The 21,631-nt window shown below is 35.8% G+C and overlaps 1 protein-coding gene across 12 annotated transcripts in view; it reads left to right on the top strand.

Annotated features, from left to right (window-relative positions):
- Positions 1-494: 494 nt before the first annotated feature.
- The window catches only part of LOC6038013 (protein Wnt-10b), a 34,493-nt gene continuing 13,356 nt past the window's right edge, over positions 495-21,631 (top strand). Inside the window, exons 1-3 of one of the 12 annotated variants that reach the window (XM_038257459.1) lie at positions 495-585; positions 6,098-6,531; positions 18,916-19,142. In XM_038257459.1, the coding sequence (XP_038113387.1) occupies positions 6,422-6,531; positions 18,916-19,142 (337 nt within the window). In that variant the 5' untranslated portion in view covers positions 495-585; positions 6,098-6,421. Of the gene's footprint in view, positions 847-6,079; positions 6,532-18,915; positions 19,143-21,631 lie in introns of all 12 variants that reach the window. The other 11 variants (XM_038257458.1, XM_038257457.1, XM_038257451.1 and 8 more) reach the window with 11 other exon arrangements.

Raw genomic sequence — 21,631 nt, 5'->3', positions numbered from 1 at the left:
ATTAGTCAATAATTACATTTCATCCGAAGATGAATTATGTATAAAATTTAGTTCTTAAACAAGACAATTTTGAATTTCGTATATTTGACCTTAAAGTAGTTGTACTTTTGAATATTATAAAAGGACAATTTTATTTAAAGAAAATATTTTGGCTATGGTGTTTTTTTAATCATTTGCGATAAAACGCATAAAACCATAAAAAGTACATAATGTTTAAAATTTCTACGATTGCCCCACCGGAAATTCCCTTCCATCTTCGTCCTTATTTCCCGACCACCACACGACACGACTCCGCGTTCGTATAATCCTCGGCATTACATTTAGGACTCGCAGGTTTCGCAGTGCTCCGGAAAAAGGAATGCGCGCGCGGTTGTTTTCCAGCCACGATTGATGACAGCATCACCGACGACGACGACGACCACAACGATGACGACAAGAGCACCCTGTCGTCGGGTTCTCGTTGCAAGCAATTTCGCATTTTCGCTCCGTTCGTCGTGGGAGAAGTGAGATCGATTGCGCGCGCGTGTGTGCGAGATTTGATTGTTGGACTGGAGTTGGGCCGGGTTGGGTTGGCCCTCTCTATTGGTAGGCAGGATAAGGCAGCAAAACAAAAAAGGGACATGGTTCGGGTCTAGTTTGAGATTGGCAGTTGCCAATCAGTCGTGTGAGCGTGAGTTTTGTGAGGGATTTTCGCTGTGACGAGTTGTCAGTTGTGTGGAATGTTTTGTTCTTGTTTTTTGTTTTGTTTTTCCGTTAGTTGGTGTCGTGCGTTTGACGAGGTGAGACGAAAGGAAAGGTGGCTGTTCCGGTTTGTTTTTTGGCGGGATTGACATTTTAAATGTTTGTGTGAGTTTAAGACTATTTCGGATACATCAAGTGATAATAAAGTGTGAATGAGGTGTATGAATAAATATGAGAGGGAATGTCAGATGCTAGACTTATTGAAGATATAAAATAAAACAATCATCCAAATTTCAATTCATTGTTCAAGTATATTTTTTCGTATTCATCGTTTAAAATTTAAAAAAGGGCAGTAATTGATGAAATCGCTATTCATTTGCCTAAAAATTAAGGGTTTTCAAATTGATTCTTTTCACAGCTGGGTGCAAAGTTGATTTTTTTTTTTCGAAACATTTATTTTAGGGGAACCCACTTAAGTTTATGGTAATTTTTCAAAAGGTCTCCCCTGCTCTACAAGTGGTAAAGTTTTGTTCTAAATGAGAGAAGTGGTTGATACTCGAGGTTAAAATGATGAAGTGATGAACAAATGATTTTCACACAAAAATGGTCTTTTCAAAACAATCCTTGAGAACGGAATGACTCAACGGTTTGGATGGAAAGTCTTATTTTTTGAACTATTACTCTATTTCTCTTAGAAAAAAAGTTGACTAAACTATCGAAATTGAAAAAAAAAAAAATTTTTTTTTAAGTTGTTAAAAATCATTGAAAGGTTTTCAATTTTTTTAATACTTTTTTTTTCGATTCCAATCAATTATTTTGATTCTAGTGGGTCTCGTGGCGCAGGGGTAGCGGCTTCGGCTGCCAATCCCGATGATGCTATGAGACGCGGGTTCGATTCCCGCCTTATCCACTGAGCTTCTATCGGATGGTGAAGTAAAACGTCGGTCCCGGTTTCTCCTGTCTCGTCAGAGGCGCTGGAGCAGAAATCCCACGTAAGAGGAAGGCCATGCCCCGGGGGGCGTAGTGCCAATAGTTTCGTTTTCATTTTGATTCTATTTTCTATCATAAATTTCAAATGCTTTGAATATATTTTTCATCGCTCTGAAATATTCAATTTAATTACATAAAGGAAATTTAAAAGATGTGATAGTAAATTTTCTTTAGCGTGTTTGTAATTGATGTAAACATATTGGGATTTATTGGCCAAAGCTTTTTTTAAATTATTGATTTTGAAACTGGAGTTTTTTGAGAACATTGAAAGGTAGATTTGATGTTTACTGATTAGGCTAATGAATTATTTCAAGTTCCTCCTTCCCCCTTCAAACTTTTATTGAAAAATCAGAGGTCAAAAACTTATTAATCAAACAAGGACTTTCTAAGCTTTTTTTAAATTTAGGGACACGATCGGTTAGATCAAATTTAGGATTGTTTTCTCTCGTCTTTTTTCGATATTTTGTCCAGACTTAATCATCCGAAGGCCTCTGAAAAATTTTTTTTCGGATGATCGAATTTTCGAGTCACCACAAATTTTTTTTTTTCGTCTCAGTTTTTATTGTTTAGTTTTTATTTAATCCCTAAGCTTTTCCAGAGTAATTTCTAATTTTTAATTCCAAGATGGCGGCCGAAATGGCGGTGATGAAATATTGAAAAAAATGCATTTTTTTATTTTAAGGGTAATCAACATTCAAACTTGACTAAAATAGGGTCGCAGAGTTTAAATTTGATGGTTGATGTAACCAAATCTGAAAATACGAAAAAAATATGCATACATGAAAGTTCCATTTTTCATCGGTCTGATGGCCGAGCGGGCTAAGGCGCCAGTCCTTACTATAGGTGTTGGGTTTGAGTCCCGTCGGTTGCAACTTTTTTTTGTGTTTACAAAAACTGTACATGCAGCGTGTAATTTTAAGTGTCTTTTTTGACGAAGGTGATGTGCATGCTTTTGTATGCGATTTTACCATCGGATTTTTTGCTGTGTAAGTTACAGACGATTTAAGCTGAATATTTTGCCATGCCCAAAGCGAACTGTCAAACTTAACGAATTTTTTGCCTTCCTCACTGAGGTAAGGCTATAATCCTGCTCTAAAAATGAACTTTGCATAAAAACGTCGTAGACCCACCTTCATGTATACATATCGACTCAGAATCGAAAACTGAACAAATGTCTGTGTGTATGTGTGTGTGTATGTGTGTGTGTATGTGTGTGTGTATGTATGTATGTGACCAACAAACTAGCTCATGTTTCTCGGCACTGGCTGAACCAATTTGACCCGAACCTGTTGCATTATACTTGGTTTAGGGTCCCATAGATCGACTTTTATACAGATTGAAGTTTCGATAAGTAGTTCAAAAGTTATGTATAAAAATGTGTTTTCACATATATCCGGATCTCACTTAAATGTATGTAAACTATGTCCGGGTCCATCATCCGACCCATCGTTGGCTAGGTTATCAGAAGACCTTTCCAACGAGCCTAAAACATTGAAGATCTGGCAACCCTGTCTCGAGATATCCCCACTTAAGTGATATTGATGTACTTTTTTGAAGCCGGATCTCACTTAAATGTATGTAAACAATGTCCGGATCCACCATCCAACCCATCGTTGGTTAGGTTATCAGAAGATCTTTCCATAGAGCCTAAAACATTGAAGATCTGGCAACCCTGTCACGAGATATGCCCACTTAAGTGATATTGATGTACTTTTTGGATGCCGGATCTCACTTGAATGTATGTAAACTATGTCCGGCTCCACTATCCGACCCGACGTTGGTTGGGTTATCAAAAGACCTTTCCAACGAGTCCAAAACATTGAAGATCTGGCAACCCTGTCTCGAGATATGGCCACTTAAGTGATATTTATGTACTTTTTTATTCCGGATCATAAAAATAGATGAAATTTTTGTACAATTCCATCATATCAGCCATTGTTGGTAATAAGTGAGAAAGGCTCCAACCACATAGGTGGATTAAGTTAGTTTTTCTCTGAACACCGAGTTGATTTACGAGTGCCACGATATCTCAAGATGGGGTGGACCAAATTGGCTGAAATATGGGGTGAAGACTCGCAAGACATATCTCGTGTGCACAACGAAGATCAATTTTGAAATTTTGCATTTTTTTAAATACATAAATCAAAAACTTTCGATTTTTATATGACAATCATAAAAATATTTTTATATTTTTTAAAAATATTTTTTTTTAAATTGGCTTTCGTCATGCAGACAGGACCAGTTTAACGAGTCTTCATCAATATTTTGAGCCGATTTGGTCAAAGCAGTGTTGAGATATTGTGGCACCCGTTTTTGTTGAAAACTTCATATAGCTGTATCTCGGCAATGATACAACCAAATGTCTTCAAAGTTATTTTGTTTATAGTAGAAAATTAATATTTTAATGTCCTGAAAACAGATTAGTTGCTTGAACCAACCTCTGACATTTTCGCCGATATACATGTATGTAACCCCTTAATAATAAATAGGCTTGAAATTTGAAATTATTATTTTTTTGTTTGCACACTCCCCTCCCCCCCTTCCAACTTCTCGATCAAAACAAGATTGATTTTTGATTTAAATAAGGAACAATGAATTAATAACTAACCTAAAATTTCATTTTAAGAAGTTATTTTAAAAGTGCAGTTATAATCATACTCATATGATACGTTTCACAACTGAATTTAGTCTTTATTTATCACAAAAAAACTTCATTATCCCGTTACGAGAATCGTACTAACGACCTCTGGATTGGAAATCCAGTACAACGCTAGTCGACAGAAAATCCTAATCAGGATTACTTTACTTAGATATTTTCAATTTTTCTAAGTAGCATCAAGACTAAAAAATGCTGAACTTTTTTTTCCTAGCTATGAAAAATATCTTATCTAGTTAGTTTATTTCCTTAATTTGCAACAATGTATAAAAATATCATTATTCCTGGAAATTTCGACAGAATTTCCTGAGAATCGAAAGGCTCAAAAATTTACAACTTCCCGTGAATTTTCGCACACTATTACAATGTAATAGAATCGAAAAGAGAATTTTAAGATTTTAAAACATTGAGTTGTTTTTAAATTGATGAAAGTTGTTAAATAAAATCAATGGATATAATAAATTTATTTACCGTTACTGAACCTCCACAACATCCTAACCAATTATCGCCTCAATCAGCCAATCTCTTACAAGCTCTATTTCGCAACCTCAAACCACCACCAACACCACGCTCATTGACGCCGTGTCAACCCCAATCAAAACCGCTGAAAAGCCTTGCTCTCAACGCGTATCACTTTCAAACGGGATTCCTCCGCAGCAAAGGCAACATTCCAATCGAACAACCCATAATCCGCCTGAAACGACGATCGACCACCCACCACCATTCAGAGATTTAACCACAGCCACACACCAACACAATTATATCGATCGTTTTGGCGTTTGCGTTTCTGTGTGCGTAAGAGGTTCCAGTTTTTCCTACCCCCCTAAAAAAGAAATGAAATGAAATGAAGAAAATCAACATGGCGCTTTTATGACCCCAAATAGCAGAAAACCGTTTACTGGTACGAGTCTATTTGGGAACGTGAAATGCCCAACCTTAAGACCTCTATTCGCGCAAGCTGCTGCTGCTCCCTTCAATTTGAATATAATTGATGGGGTTCGTACTTTATCTCTTTTTCACATTGTTAGAGGGGTCCCTCTCTTCGCCATCATCACCGGTCAAGGGTTTTATCGTTTTCTTCGGGCGCAGCGCGCCAACCCCGCGAGATGATGATGATCTTTGGAAGTCTGTGCGCTCCCTTTGGCCAGGGCGCCGCCCGGCCGCTAGTGACCATCGAGAGTCGCGGCTGCCAACAACGCTTTTGAAATATCGAGCTCTTCTCCGCGGCCGCGCGGCAGTTCGTCAAAAATCAACAACTATAACTCGTGAGCGCGCGTCTTCTTGGTTCCGAAAAGTTTCGATCCCAAAGCCCCCGTCCCGATGACCTCGCAGTGAGTGTCCTCCACCCGAGCGTCAACGAATGCGAGGTTCATCGCTTGTTTTCGCGCGCGCGCGCGCGTTCAAGTCTCTCAGCACTCTCTCTAATGGGGTCCAAAATGATCACACCTTGAGTTGCGCTACCCTCGTGTCGGTGCTGCTGAAGAGTAAGTGGTGGTGGTGAACTGCTGACCAGCAGCAAGGAGGTGTTCTGGAGTAGGAGCGAGGCGGAGGTCGAAGAAGTGTAGAGAACAGTCCAAAAACGGAGATAATCGAGAGTGGAGAAATCGAAGGAAAACAACAAATTTTTCGAAACAAGCCGCTGCAAGACACGAAAACGTGTGAATCTTTGTGTGTGTGTGCGTGTGTATGTGTGTGCCGACGACGTGGGGTGGAAAAAGAGAAACACATATCGACAAGGGGGCAAAAAATCAGTTATTTCCAATCACACAGGCCGAGCGACGCTCCCTGCAACGCAGTGTCTAGTAGTAATTACATTGCTAGCGGATCCGGAAGTGGAAGGTGAGGTGACAGCGGTGGAGTGAAAATTACGAGGGAAATTTTTAAATTTCCAGTGAACAGAAAAATAAGTTCTTTGCAATGCGAATTCAACAAACGAAACAGTTATCGCTAGGAAAAACATTGAAAGTTAGCTCGGTGATACCATGGAGTAATGTCCGGCAGGATACAGGACAGCAGAAAAAGTGGGACTTGTGTGTTTGAATCAATAGTGGATTGAAAAGAGGAAGAAGCAGGAGTGGGGGTCTCTTCTGAGCGATGAGTAGTAGGGGGAGGAGTAAGACATGGAGCAGATGGAGCGATGGTTGTAGTACGAGCAGGTTGCCCCAGGTTTTTATCGTTTGGACCTTGGTGGGAGTTATTGGAAGGTGAGTTGAGTTTTATGAATTGTAACATAATGTCATCAAAAGTAAATTGAAACATTTGGCAAGTTACAAAAAGATTCAAGAGGTCTACAAGGACTCTTCAAGACAGCTACAGCATGACAATTTGGAACGCGGATGGATTTAATTCCTTTCAATCCTTTTTTAAGAGTTTGGAAGAGTATTTGAAGAGAGTTTTATCCATTCGCGGTCCAAATTGTCAAACTGTAGTTTTCTTGAAGAGCTCTTGTAGAACTCCTGAAATTATTTTTGTTGCTTGAGATTCCAATGAATACATTTATATTTCTTGACAAAAAGAAACCAAATTGAACGTAATAAGCCAAAACCTAGAATTAATGTAAAACTTTGTCTCCAAAAGATATGAGTAAATTTGATTTCTTTTGATAAAAAAAAAAAAAAAAAAACTGCCGAATTCATCATTTTGTATTCTTGAGATGGGAAATTATCAGTAAATATTTGCCCGGTAAGAGGTAGGCAAACACAAAGAAATAAAATTACAATCCTAAAATGGTAAGTAAAAAGTAGCACAAAACGCTTGATACAGTACCAATCAAAAGTATATGATATTGGACGATTTGTCAAACCTAACTCGCAATTCAATTAGCTGGTATTTGCTCGTGTTTCAACAAAACCGAATGAAATTTTTGGCATAAGAGCAATTCTCTACGAAATCGGTCTTTTTTCTTCAATTTTAATTTTTGTATTTTTTAATCCGGCTGAAACTTTTTTGGTGCCTTCGGTATGCCCAAAGAAGCCATTTTGCATCATTAGTTTGTCCATATAATTTTCCATACAGATTCGGCAGCTGGCCATACAAAAATGATGCATGAAAATTCAAAAATCTGTATCTTTTGAAGGAATTTTTTGATCGATTTGGTGCCTTGGGCAAAGTTGTAGGTATGGATATGGACTACACTATTAAAATGATGCACGGTAAAATTTTTTTTGGTGATTTTTTATTTAACTTTTTGCCAATAAAACTTGATTTGCAAAAAAACACTATTTTTATTTATTTTATTTTTTGATATGTTTTAGAGGACATTAAATGCCAACTTTTCAGAAATTTCCAGGCTGTGCAAAAAATCATTGTCCGAGTTATGAATTTTTGAATCAATACTGATTTTTTCAAAAAATCGAAAAATTGGTCGCAAAAATTTTTCAACTTCATTTTTCGATGTAAAATCAAATTTGCAATCAAAAAGTACTTTAGTAAAATTTTAATAAAGTGCTCCGTTTTCAAGTTAAATCCATTTTTAGGTGACTTTTTTGAAAATAGTCGCAGTTTTTAATTTTTTTTAAATTAGTGCACATGTTTGCCCACTTTTGAAAAAAATATTTTTGAAAAGCTGAGGAAATTCTCTATATTTTGCATTTTTTAATTTTGTTGATACGACCCTTAGTTGCTGAGATATTGCCATGCAAAGGTTTAAAAACAGGAAAATTGATGTTTTCTGCGTCCCACCCAAACAACACACCATTTTCCCATGTCGATATCTCAGCAACTGATGGTCCGATTTTCAATGTTCAAATATGAAACATTCGTGAAATTTTCCGATCTCTAAATTTTTATATTTTTTTGCCCCCCCCCCCTTGACATCGGCCAGGGCCGAGGGACAAAAACTTTTTTAAATATTTGCATCGGCCTTATTAAAATTTTACTAAAGTACTTTTTGATTGCATATTTGATTTTACATCGAAAAATGAAGTTGAAATTTTTTTGCGACCATTATTTCGTTTTTTTTTTTTTAAATCTTTATCGATTCGAAAATTTATAACTCGCTCAAAGATTTTTTGCACAACCTGGAAATTTAGGAAAAGTTCACGGAGAGACCGGCCAGGGCAAATCTAAGAAAATCTTGGTTAATTTAACTAAAAGTATGGGTTAATTTTTTACACAGCTTTTTTTCAACAATCGATTGTTGATTTTGTTAACCCAAAATTGCTGACCACCAGTAACTAAAATTAACTAAAAAAATAGTTGGAATGGCCATTTTCGTTGGTTAAATGGCCGAAAAAAATTCTAGCAGTCGACTGCTAGAATATTTTTTCAGAAAATTAACTAATTTTTTTGTTTTAAGCTGAAATATTGTGGAATATTCTGTAAAAACAGGCTGGGTCATACTTTTCAACTATTTTTCAACAATTTTTTCGTTTTATTAACTGAAATATTTTTGCATGCTGCAAATTATTAGTGAATTATAACAAAACATTTCTTAATTAAACATAATTTATGTTAGTGTCGATATATATTTTCTTTAATTATCTAACGATACAGGCCGGGCTGAATTTCTAGCTATAATTTTAACTAATGTCTTACTTAAATACAGAAAAACATTCGTGCATGTAATCAATAATTAGCTATTGTTAGCAATATTTTTATTGAATTTGCAGTAAATTCTATAATAATGCCTCACAAATTAATGCTGGGTGTTTTTATATTCGCATTTATTCTGCCTAAAATTTTAACTTTTTGTACTAATTTGTTTTTTTTTTGCATGAAGTTATTAAATTACTGTTAAAAAGCATCAAAACAAAACTTTTTATTATCTGTTATTATAAAACATGTAAAGTTTGAAAAAAATACGTTGCATAAATCTAAAAAAATAATAATAAAACATATTACAAATTTTGTTAAACATATTTATAAAAGATGTTTAATTTCTCGTGAATTCCTTGAAGATATTTCACCAAGTAAGTTATTATGTTGTATAAAATTAAGTGTTGTATTCACTTACCATCACTGTGCAATCATCCGATAAGTCATCATCATCTACAACGGTCTCAGGTTTAGTTATTTTTCACACAGAATTTACACCAAAACGAACCATTTGCTGGAAATAGACATATAAAATTTATTAGTAATTTGATACAAAATCCTTAATTTTGTCTATAAACTGAAAAAGGATCGTAAATAAATGTAATTATAATGAGGAAAGAAGAAATATCAATAATGCTCCGTTTCCTGAAAACAATATTTTGAGTTTTACTTACCAGTTTATTTAGCAGTCTTCTATTAACAGCATTTTTAAAATATTTCTATCTTCTTTTGTATATCTTTTATAAATTTTATTTTTAGACATTTCCCATCATCTCATTTTTATTTTGATATTATGTGTACTCATTTCCATATATTTTATGGTTGATGATTCTGAAAAAAATGGTTCATTAAAATTGTATCCATCGTAAGCACGAAGGTTTTTGATTATTCAGTTTTCTAATTAAAATCACAACAGATAAATTGTTATGTAAAAATAAATCCATACTTACTTAGATTAACCAACCTTTTGTTAAATTTGCCCGTGCAAGTATTGTCGTGCAAGAGTTCGCCCGCCTCTTCCTTTCACTGCCCTTTCCTTTCCTTAAAACATTGTCATGAAGTCCCCTCGCATCAGAGGTCCTCATTGCGAATGTCCTCGTCTTGTTCTTCATAGTTTATCACCTGCAAAGAAATCATCAACAAACTTACTCACCAATTGCACCTCCACAGTTGCAACAGTGTTCACTTCGATTTGCACTTCAACATTAGCCAAATAGTGTGATTTTCACCTTTCACATTCTCTCACTTCACAATTAACAACACAAACTCAACAAATCGACCGCTCTTGTTCGAATCCTGACTTCAAATGACAAACGTAAACAAACCCAAGTTCATCTTTTAAATAATCAACCAATTGATATTTACATTTAACCAAAAAAAATCTTGATTTTTCTAAAACCAAAGCTAACAGTCGAGCACGTTCATTCGAGTTCGGGAAATCTGTCAGCTTTTTGCCTTTAGCATTTTCAACAAACAGGTTATTAAATTATTACTGAATTTTGGTTGATTCAACTGAAAATTGGCCGTAACAAGTACGTTTTTGTGAAATTTACGAAAGTAAAATCAAAAATTTTAATTGTTAAAATTTCTGGGCACAGTCTCTCCGTGTTGGCATTTGATGTCCTCTAAAACATATCAAAAAAAAAAAAAAATAAAAATAGTGTTTTTTTGCAAATCAAGTTTTAGTGACAAAAAGTTAAATAAAAAATCACCAAAAAATTTTTTACCGTGCATCACTTTAATAGTGTAGTCCATATCCATACCTACAACTTTGCCGAAGACAACAAATCGATCAAAAAATTCCTTCAAAAGATACAGATTTTTGAATTTTTATGCATCATTTTTGTATGGCCAGCTGTCAAATTTGTATGGAAAATTATAAGGATAAACTAATGATGCAAAATTGCTTCTTTGGGCATACCGAAGGCACTTAAAAAAGTTTCAGTCGGATTAAAAAATACAAAAAAAAATCTGATGACCGAAATCTGAGAGAATTGCTAATAAGTATTCCAGAATTTCTACATTCAGATGCTTTTTGAAAAATTTAGCTACTTATAATCGTTTCAAAGTTATTGTCCATTTCGTAAAAAATACGATTTTGACCAACGATCTCTAAAATATTTGGGTAAGTGTTTTAACATAGTTTCTAAGAATTACTCGAAGTTTTAGCAAAATTCATTCACAACAACCATGACAGTTATGCTACAAATATGAAAAAAATCCTTGCCTGATTTGTTATCCCAGAATTCATAATTTGATAAAAGATCAGAAAGCCTTTTTCGCTTGAAATTGCTAAAATAAACAATCTATTAAAAAAAATACAAATTCTATGAAAATTTACACTTTTAGCACATTTTTGTTGTTGCCTCATTTGACGTAATTTGGGAGAAAATCTGGAAATAAAATTTGCATTGGCCTTGTTTTAGAAATCATGGTACAGAGCTTATTTTTAATTAAGGTGTCATATTTGTAGAATTTCTGCCCTTTCGATATAAAAAATAAATAAAAGCATACTAATTGTTTTTTTTTTCTCGAAAAATCTGTCAAAAGAGAAGTTCTAAGTAAAATTAACGTTTTAATCCATTTTTATATTTTTTTTTTAACAGTTTCGTTTAAATGCTTTCCTCATTCTTTAAAAATACATTTTGCCTGGTTCATATTAAAATTCAAAAATAAGTATCATTTGAAAGAATGTTTTGATCGATATGGTGTCTTGGGCAATGTTTTAGGTATGAATGAATTCTACTCTAGAAGAAGAATAACATTTTTAAATAGCTCTGACACTTAATTTTGACATCTTCAAGTGTAGCGCTGGATTTTAAAATTTCGAAACATATTTTTTATTCAAAAAAGCAAAAAAAAAAAAATCATGGGATCGAACCATTAGTTCCTGAGATATCTGTGATCTAAATGAGGGCACTGAGAAAATATCATCTCATGGTCATATCCTTTTTTTCCTCAGCTTTTCGAAATATTTTTTTAAATTTGCAAACGTGGGCATTATTTTAAAAAAATTCTAAAACACCTGAAAATGAATATAACTTGATGTAGAGGAACTACACCCTTTCTCAGCCTATTTCTATTATCGGCCTATCAGCACTTTGATCATGAATTACAGCTTATATAAAGTGTTGTAATAAATAGTAATAAATAGCTCAAATAAAAGTAAGCAAGCAACTCTCCATTACTGAAACATCTGAAAATGTTGATTTAATAGCAGAAACGGCAAAAGTGATGAGAATTGGTCGAACGGCTTAGTGTGATTAAAATGGGTATATTTCCCCTACTATATGAAAACTTCACGAATTTTTTTTTATTGCAAATTTGATTTTTTTTGGTAACTATTTTTTTCAAAAAAATATCTCTATTATAGATTTTTTGTCCATTCTGAAATTGTCCAAAGAAGTGGCATTTTATGTCTCTTAAAACATGTTTAAAATGAATTAAAAAATATTTGTAACCTTATTTTGTTACTACAATTTGATTTATAGTGACAAAATAAGATTAAAAAAATCAGCAAAAACTAATTTCGGAGTTCCCGAGAAAGAGCATTTAAGAGAATCAAATTTGGAAAAAATATGAAAATTTCCTAATATTTTCAAAGCAGTATTAATTTTTTAACTGACGACACCTCCGCAACTATTGGACCGATTTTCAATGAAAACTATAAAAAACTTCAGTAAATTTTGCAATATGTCAAAATATGTTCAAAATATCGAGAATAACATTTCTAAAGGAAAAACAAAACGATCAAGTCCTATTGAAATGTTATTGCATATTGCAGGGAATTTCAGCAATAAAGACTCGGGGTACTCAATAGACCCGACTTCGTTGAAAAAAAGGATAAAATACATATTTTTATGCTTAAAAAATATTGTTTATTATTTTCATTTCATTTCATTATTTAGGTTGCTCTAACAATTACATTGGTGCAGTTGTTATACTGAGCTGAGATATGGACTACCTTTCAACAGCTGATTTGTTCGAAATGGGGAGAGAGTTTACTGGTACTAACGAGAACGAATTGGACAGAGAAGGAAACAAAAATGCAAAAATAACCTGATGTGGGATACTTAGAAGACTAATTATTTTGAAATAAAATGCCACTGATAACTGCAAACATTTTATTCTTATAAGAAGATCTCTTGTCAAATACACATTTTCGTACAAACGTTATTTTGTTTTTCTGAAATCAACTTCGGAAACCAAATAAAATTTCCGATTTTAAATAGCTGGTAACCTACCACGAAGATTGCTAATTCCCCCAATAAATACCCTCTCAAAATTCCCAGACAAAATTATTACCCATTTGTCTAGGCAAGTTTTGCTTCTTCATTACAAAACTACTAAAATTCGAACCTCCGGAGCCTCCGGGGTTAGCTACCTTTATGACGGTATTTACGGAATTTTAAGGTCCACAGCGAACGCGGAATGATTCAACGCAAATATGCTGTCCCCACATCTCGAATCTCGATCCCGGAATCTCCCGGGTTGTTGGCCACCACCGTCTCTCTGTGGCGTGGCGCTACCGTAGAAGTTTTATGTCCATGATTATGTGATTTATTGGCATTTCACGGGTTGCGTTGCCAAAAAGTGGCCTCCGTGCGTCTTGGCATAAATCAAATTTATTAAATCTATAAAACAAAAATCTTTGCCTCGCTCCGAGAATCTTCCGTCGCCGGGGCAGAACTTAAAAACTTTAGCTTATCTCATGCGTGGATGTTGGCCACGATTCAAACTCTGCAAGCTCATGTAATGAATACAAATTTGTGAATTAAAATCCCGGTCAGTGTTCAGTTCGGTGTTCTCATTGAGCTTGACGGACGGATGCAGCAGCCAAGAGCGCAGAAGAGCCCGGGACACGGGAGGGAATCACATTAATCTCCACTCTGCTGGCAAACTCTGACGAAAGTTGAGTCAGTCGTCCTCCCAGCCAGCAAACTGCTATCTATCTTGTTGTTGTTGTGTATGCGACTCACTGTCAGTTTCCCAGCAGATCGACGGCCCGCGATAACGCCAGACTGAACGTTGCATTTATCCACTTCTCGAGTTTTGAGAGCTGCAGCTAAGAGCCTTATAAACTACTCCACTTTTCCGAGCTTGCATCACACACATGAAAAATATCCCATTCAAAAAAGTTTTGCATCACCCTCCTCAGGCTCACTTCTTCTTGCCCGGTGGCACCCTTCCCAAGTGGCCAAGTTTAGATTTTTACGGCTAGAGATCGGGAGAACACCCGTGAAAATGTCGCATCCTGTGTCCCCTGATGGTCGTCGATATCGTCGATGGATCTCCGGCTCTTTGTCGAAGTAGATCAAGATAAGCGAGACATTGAATCCAGCGTCCATTAATGCCTCACAGGAGTACTGGACAGAAGCGATTTCTAAGGGATTATACATTCATAAACTGAGGCTGAGGGAAAAGTTCACATCTGGACGCGAAAATTGGATTGACCGCGTATTGCGTTTTGCAAAACGTGTAATGCGAAATAATGCGACATCGTATTTCAGATAAAATTGAGAATAAAAATTAAAATTATATTTTACTACACATCAATAACTTGACAAGCTTGTAATTTAAACCTAGTAGCATGAAATTTAAAATGGCTTTATGATTAGCGTTTCAGCTATGACTAAGGCTTTAACTGAAAACGCATAAAAAACAAATCAGTACTAGGAAAATTGCTGCAATTCTCAGCTTAAAATGTTCCCACGCTACCGCACGAGACGACACTCCACAACAAGACATTTGCCAGGATTCCAGGAAAGCCTCGTCAAAGGCGGTTTCCAATCCATCTCATTCCAGGGAAGCATTTCCATTCATCATAATTGCCGCCGAGCTGGCAAAACCTTGCACTAGATTCCAACCAAATTTCTTTCACTTATTCACTCGTCACCGCGGAACGTCCTGTATTTTCACAGAAAATCTCGCAAAACTCCTGAAACTGCAACGGACCGTCGTTGTCCCCTTCGACGGCGATGGCATCCAGGTCATTCTCCTTCCTTCCAGCGCAAAAGCTCGGTCGTGAGAACTTGGCAGAGTTATTTTTATGATATTCCCTTTGGTCGCGCACTTTGGAGAGCAGTACGGAGTGAGCCCTGAAGGGCTCTAATGAAACAAATTCCAAGGATTCCAAGGCCGCGGCGGAATATCTGGCCTGGGGTGCACCAGAGAGTGACTGGCGGATAATCGACGTTCTCACACTCGCCCCCGGTCAAAAGTTTTTCGAGAGTTTGCAGGAGTATGCAAAGTACAACTTGTCCGAAATGTCGAGGACGACGACGCGATGGCGACAACAAATTTGTTCAACAATTAAAACAATTTTCTGCCCTGAGGGTTGGGCAACATATGCAAGGATTTCGCTGAATTTGCAAACAAACAACCTGCGAAAATGAAGTTATTTTTGGCAAGGTCGACCGGATTTCGCAATTGATGAGTTTATAGTGACATTCAAATGGAAAATTCATTTCTTCTATTTCAAATTTTAAATTAACGATTTTAAGTAAGAATTTTAGTAACATTTCAAATAGAGAAATGAAGGATTAAAACATAAGCGAATCAGCGAAGCGCTATTTGAAATTAATAGAAAATTTATCGAAGCAATGAGGAATATCACGCCAGAAAACATCGACAAAGGAAGAGTTGGCTGTATAAAGAATTGTAAAAATATATTTTTGCAATTCCGTCGTGAAACTACTTACTTTTCCTGTCATTCTTGAACGATGAAATAGCCTACTTTTATGTACCAAAAATAACAGAATCGAATAGCAACACTTTCCAAAATAAATGCTGAAAAGTTCTAATGGGTGCTGAAAAGTTGAACTTTTCAGTACTTGTTTCGGAAAATAACACTTTTCAACATTTTTTTGATTTAAACGATTTATTGACAAAATACATGAAAATTTTACTTAAAATTTCACTCAGTGTGTGTTTTTTGGAATTGCAAAAAATGTTGTATGGAACTCGTTGCAAAACTTGATTTATTCAGCACTCTTCGTATTTATCCAACTCGGTGAACCTCGTTGGATAAATGTACGACTCGTGCTGAAAAAATTCTCTTTTTGCAACTTGTTGCATAAACTACTATTTATAAATCATTTCTGAATATTAAACAGCATTTGAATTGAAAAAAAAAATGGCCAGATGTTGTAAAAGGTACAAAAATGAAACGTTCAACAATCTTTATAAATTATTTAGAACATTTTATTCTTTAATCCAGATTAATATTTTATAACAAACTTGTTCCGACAGCCAAATTCAAACATTACTATTTAAATTTTTTATTTAGTTCATTTGCACCTATTTGGCATAACCATTAGCTTTTAGTTGTATTTGTATCGTTTTTAGATTGAGCATCGGAAGGACTATAGGAAATTTTAAAAAATGATTGAATAATTTTTTTTTTAGTAGCATCAAATTTTCAAATTTTAAAATCTTTAAATCTTCAAATCTTCAAATCTTCAAATCTTCAAATCTTCAAATCTTCAAATCTTCAAATCTTCAAATCTTCAAATCTTCAAATCTTCAAATCTTCAAATCTTCAAATCTTCAAATCTTCAAATCTTCAAATCTTCAAATCTTCAAATCTTCAAATCTTCAAATCTTCAAATCTTCAAATCTTCAAATCTTCAAATCTTCAAATCTTCAAATCTTCAAATCTTCAAATCTTCAAATCTTCAAATCTTCAAATCTTCAAATCTTCAAATCTTCAAATCTTCAAATCTTCAAATCTTCAAATCTTCAAATCTTCAAATCTTCAAATCTTCAAATCTTCAAATCTTCAAATCTTCAAATCTTCAAATCTTCAAATCTTCAAATCTTCAAATCTTCAAATCTTCAAATCTTCAAATCTTCAAATCTTTAAATCTTCAAATCTTCAAATCTTCAAATCTTCAAATCTTCAAATCTTCAAATCTTCAAATCTTCAAATCTTCAAATCTTCAAATCTTCAAATCTTCAAATCTTCAAATCTTCAAATCTTCAAATCTTCAAATCTTCAAATCTTCAAATCTTCAAATCTTTAAAACTTCAAATCTGTCAAATACTTAATCTTCATACCTTTGAATCATCTTTACATCTTTATCTTTTTTTTTATTGACCATGTTTTCCCAAAGTCAAAAGAAAAAAAAAATCATTAAAAATAATTTCAAATAATACTGATTACAACTTTTAATCTACAATTTCCCCGAAGACACCAAATCTATCTAAAAAATCCATCCCAAGGTACAGGTATTCATATATTCAACAATTCTATTTGAAAAGAGCATACACTGAAATAAAAAATAGTACCAAATTCCTTTATTCTAGGAATTTTGCCCCTTTTCCTTATTTAGTAATCGGGTTTTTTGGATTACTTAATAAATAAAGGAGCCAAAATTCCTAGAATTTAGGAATTTGGTACTTTTATTTTTTTTTTCAGTGTATACCAAAAAAAAGTTCTCCAATCGGGTGATGACCACTTTTCTTTTCTGGCCGTTCTGGCGCGAAACGCGTCGATACCTCAATTTTTTTGATATGTTGTGTGAAATTTAGGCTCTATGGTCCAGGCATGCTCAAAACACCATTTCAAGTTTTCATACGACTTTTACAAATATTAGGTTTGATTTTTGAGACTCGAAACATCTTTTTTAATTTTTTTAGGTAGGTTTAAATGGCGCAAAATTATGAGTTTTTTTCAAAGTAGTATAAATTTGCAAAAAATGAGGAAAATTAACATTTTTGAGACCATTGCGTAGGCCACCCTTATGGCCAAACAAAAATACAGGTCTGACTATTTTGACCAAGGAACCTCCAGACAAAGTTTGAGTCCGATCGTAGAACTTTTTTTCGGTTTATGCTCTTTTCAAATGAAAAAAATATATGAAGATTTGTATTGAAATACGAATGGTGCGAAGTTGCTTCTTTTAACTCGGGGAATGTACGGACAAAGTTTCATCCAAACAAAAAAAAAAACAAAAATCAAAGAAAAGTCGACTTGCGAAATCGCAGAGAGCTACTATTCAGTGCAATCGAACAAATATTAAAATAAAAAACAAATTCAGTAGAAAGAATAAATTTACATAAAGTTTAGATTAGGCTGGTACAAATATTTTTAAAAGTTTTTGTCACCCCCTTCAAAATTGGCCCGAAAAATCAGGAGGCAAAAAAAATATTTTTACAATAAACTTCAAACTTTCAATGAAAATTCAAGTGCAACCAGCTGAAATCAAATTAAAATACATTCTTCTGCGTTTAAAATCATTTTTAGCATGTTTGGGTTTATTAAAAAATCTTAAGATCTTTTGAAAATTTTCGATGCAAAACCTTTTTTTTCGATACAATTTTTGTTTTTGTTAGATCTTAGATTTTTTGAAAACTAATGATTGCAAAACAACTGAACTAGTGTAAAATGCATTTTAAAACACTTTTTTCATTTAAATGTGAAGACTATGGCTTGCTATTTAAATTTTTATATTTTTTTATTTTTTCGCCCCCCCCCCCCCTTGACCTCGGCCAGGGCTGAGGGACAAAAACTTTTTTTAATATTTGCATCGGCCTTAACGCAAACATCAAAAATATCAAGAATTATTTCGATAAGTGTTTTCAGCGCTTCCAAATGTTAAGGTCACACAGCCCCCAATTAGCACGGACAACAACGACCGATGACGTCGGTGATTTATGCAGCTCTTGACTTTAATTTGCTCCAATTTAAACTGGACCAGGTCGTCGCCGTTTCGTCCTGCTGCCTTGTTCGCGTGCATGCATATTTCACCGATTATTAATTAGCTGCCCGGAGAGTGTTAAACCGCGAAAACCGAATCCACGTTAATTCTGACATTCTGCATTCTCATCTCGATTTCACATGGATCCGACTTTAGTGGGCTTTTTTTTTGCTGCAGTTCCCTGCTGCATCTGGTAATTTATTCTGAACAGATTAATTACATCTCATTAGGTTAATGATGGGAAATTAGCAGCACTGGATAAAGCGATAACGAACCACAAAAAAAAAAAAAAAAAATCGAACAAGTTCTGATTTAAGCACTTTTGTTCTGTCTGTCTCTGTCTCTCTTCAGGATTCTGTGCCTGCCGGATGTCCGCGCCACATGCCGCACGGTGCCGGGCCTCACGCGGGAACAGCTCGAGCTGTGCTACCGGGCGAGTGACGTCACGGCGGCCGCCATCGAGGGGTTGGAGTTGGGGGTGCGCGAGTGTCAGCACCAGTTCCAGTGGCACCGCTGGAACTGCTCGTCGCTGAGCACGAAAAGCCGCAATCCGCACACGTCCAGCATGCTCAAGAGAGGTGAGTTTGGTGGAGGTTCAGCTGAGGTGTTAAATCTCATTGTTCTAAACGAAGCAATCACCTTCCTCCGGGATGGGATTATTACAAATTAGACAGGCTCCGGTGGGTGGGACCACCGCTCTGGAATCTGGACCACACACCGAACGAACGATCATGACGACGACGAAGTGATTTTTATTTCTCACCTTACCGAAACCCATATCCCAGTGCCGATGACGACGATGATGATGACTTATTTGGGACAGACCCTAAGTACGCGTGACCAATTCGTGGGGTCTATAATTTGTAGACCTTCAAAGGTGGATATCCTGCAGCGGCAAGTTTCACACCAAAGCTGAATTATGACGTCGAGAAATGTTGTTCGGAGAGAATGGGATGACATTTCGGAAATTATTAGGTCCAGGGCATTTAAATGAGGAATTTTGGGAGAGGCAGCTACGGGAGCGAAGCCGGAACAACAGCTGGTTGATGAAGCGTGGCCAAATGGGATATTTAAAGGCAGGAACCTTTAAATTTTGGACAATCGAGGGAACTTTGTGGGTGTCCTGAGGTTCTTAACTGCTTTTGAATGAAATCAATTTATTAATCACGGAATCACGAACAATTTGTTCAAATCTGGTTTTTTTTTTTGAAAAGGTCCAATAAACCAAATTTCCAGTTTTTGCTTTTTGGGTGTTTTTAGAACCGCCTTGAGTCAGGGGTATTGAAAAACACCCAAAAAGCAAAAACTGAAAATTTGGTTTATTGATCCCTTTCAAAAAAAAAAAAAAAAAAACTCCAGAAATAGTGAATTATGTGAACACATGTTGTTGGAACCCTAACATCTCTAGTGTTCCATGGTGTAAATTAGCGTAAACAAATGCCTCCCGACAGCATTGTGGTGAATATAGAAAAACGTCACCTGACGTCAATTTAGAACACAACGTTGGAGTTTTTCTTATTATTTACCTTTCGATCTGTGATAGTTAGAGTGTTGTTTGTATATTGTGAAATGTTACGTGTTAAGTTAAGACCAACAAAACGACCTCTTTTACACCCAGCCCCCGTCCAGACAAGTCGTCTGAAAGAGTCACCAAAACCCAGTTGTTTTTACAACAGACCCGAATTGTTTCTCAGTGTTTAAAGCGAGATAAATGCAACTTTGTGCTACTTGAATCGTATAAAAAATAACTTCATACCAGGGCTGTGGAGTTGGGCGGCTTTTGAAACGACTTCGATTCCTGTTCTTTAAAAATATCCGACTCCACTGGCTCCGGCTTCAACTCCAACAACTGCTATCATACAAAGTTGTTTGAGAAATCGTCGATTCCGACTCCGACTCTAGCTTTTGAAGATTTTGTGACTTCGACTTCTCAGATATTGCCGACTCCGACTTCGATACAATGTGCCACGAAATACTGTTAATAAACCGTCAATTCATCACTTGATTGTGATTGTTTCATCGATTCTGAATCTCTCAGAACATCCCCAGCAGTATCACAAACAACTTCTGCTCACGATTGCTCAAACTTGCATTACTCACTGTCAAATCAATTGGAAGTGAGTAAATTGGTCCTCCTCCCTTTAACGAACCTATACAAAGAGATCATCTCGCAGTGATTCCACCAAGTAATCCCCGTTGGTGGAGACTTGTAACAAAGCAAATAAATTGTCCTCCGATCACGACGACCTCCTGAAGGTTTGCCGAAACGATCAGATCAAATCAAGTCAGATATATTACAAGAACAAACATTCCCGTGCAATTTTTCCCCCTGTGTTCTGTTCAGGACAGCAACTGTCAGGTCGTAATATGTGAACATTCTTGCTTCTGTCTCCGATTCTTCCGGAGGACTTCTGGTGGCGGTTGCTGGGGTCCAGTTATTGTCCGACTTGAAACTCCTGGGAGCACACCAAAGGGACGTTAGTTATGGTGGCTCATTTCGTATTCAAAGCCGCACGTACACAAAGTGACGTTTATTTACAATCACTTGCAAGTTGAAAGCTGAGCGAAATGTAAGTGAAATCCGGAATGTCCGGGTGATTTGGGACTTGAAAGGAGAATTCTTCGGGTCCAAGTGTCTTGCTCAAGAAAATAATAACAGTTATCAATGGTCGGTCGACCTGGAAAACCAGTATGACTCATGATGACAATCAATATCATTAAATTGTATCCAGAGGAGATAATTTAATTCCATTTTCCTCGGGCTCGGGACTGTCATCGTCATCTCGGTCCGTCCAACTGGTTCCCATCCGCGCAATTCAAAGCTCGCGGCGCTTTCTTGCTATTATTTGTTTTAATTTAATAACTTACTAAAGTGAACGAGATCATTATCGTTAATCGAGTTAATCAAATCGCGCAAGGCGCACATTCCGCAATCCACGGGGCACCAGCAGCCAGTCAGTCAGTCAGTCAGAGTGGCCAGCGATCTCGGGGGAATCGATGCCGAGGCGTAAAGGATAAAGCGCAATATTAAATTAAATTGAATTTAATTTGAAACATTACTCAAATT

The sequence above is a fragment of the Culex quinquefasciatus genome, chromosome 2, assembly GCF_015732765.1.
Source record: "Culex quinquefasciatus strain JHB chromosome 2, VPISU_Cqui_1.0_pri_paternal, whole genome shotgun sequence".
NCBI lineage: Eukaryota > Metazoa > Arthropoda > Insecta > Diptera > Culicidae > Culex > Culex quinquefasciatus.
The sequence above is the reverse complement of the archived record's forward strand: the minus strand, read 5'-3'. Positions and strand labels throughout refer to the sequence as shown.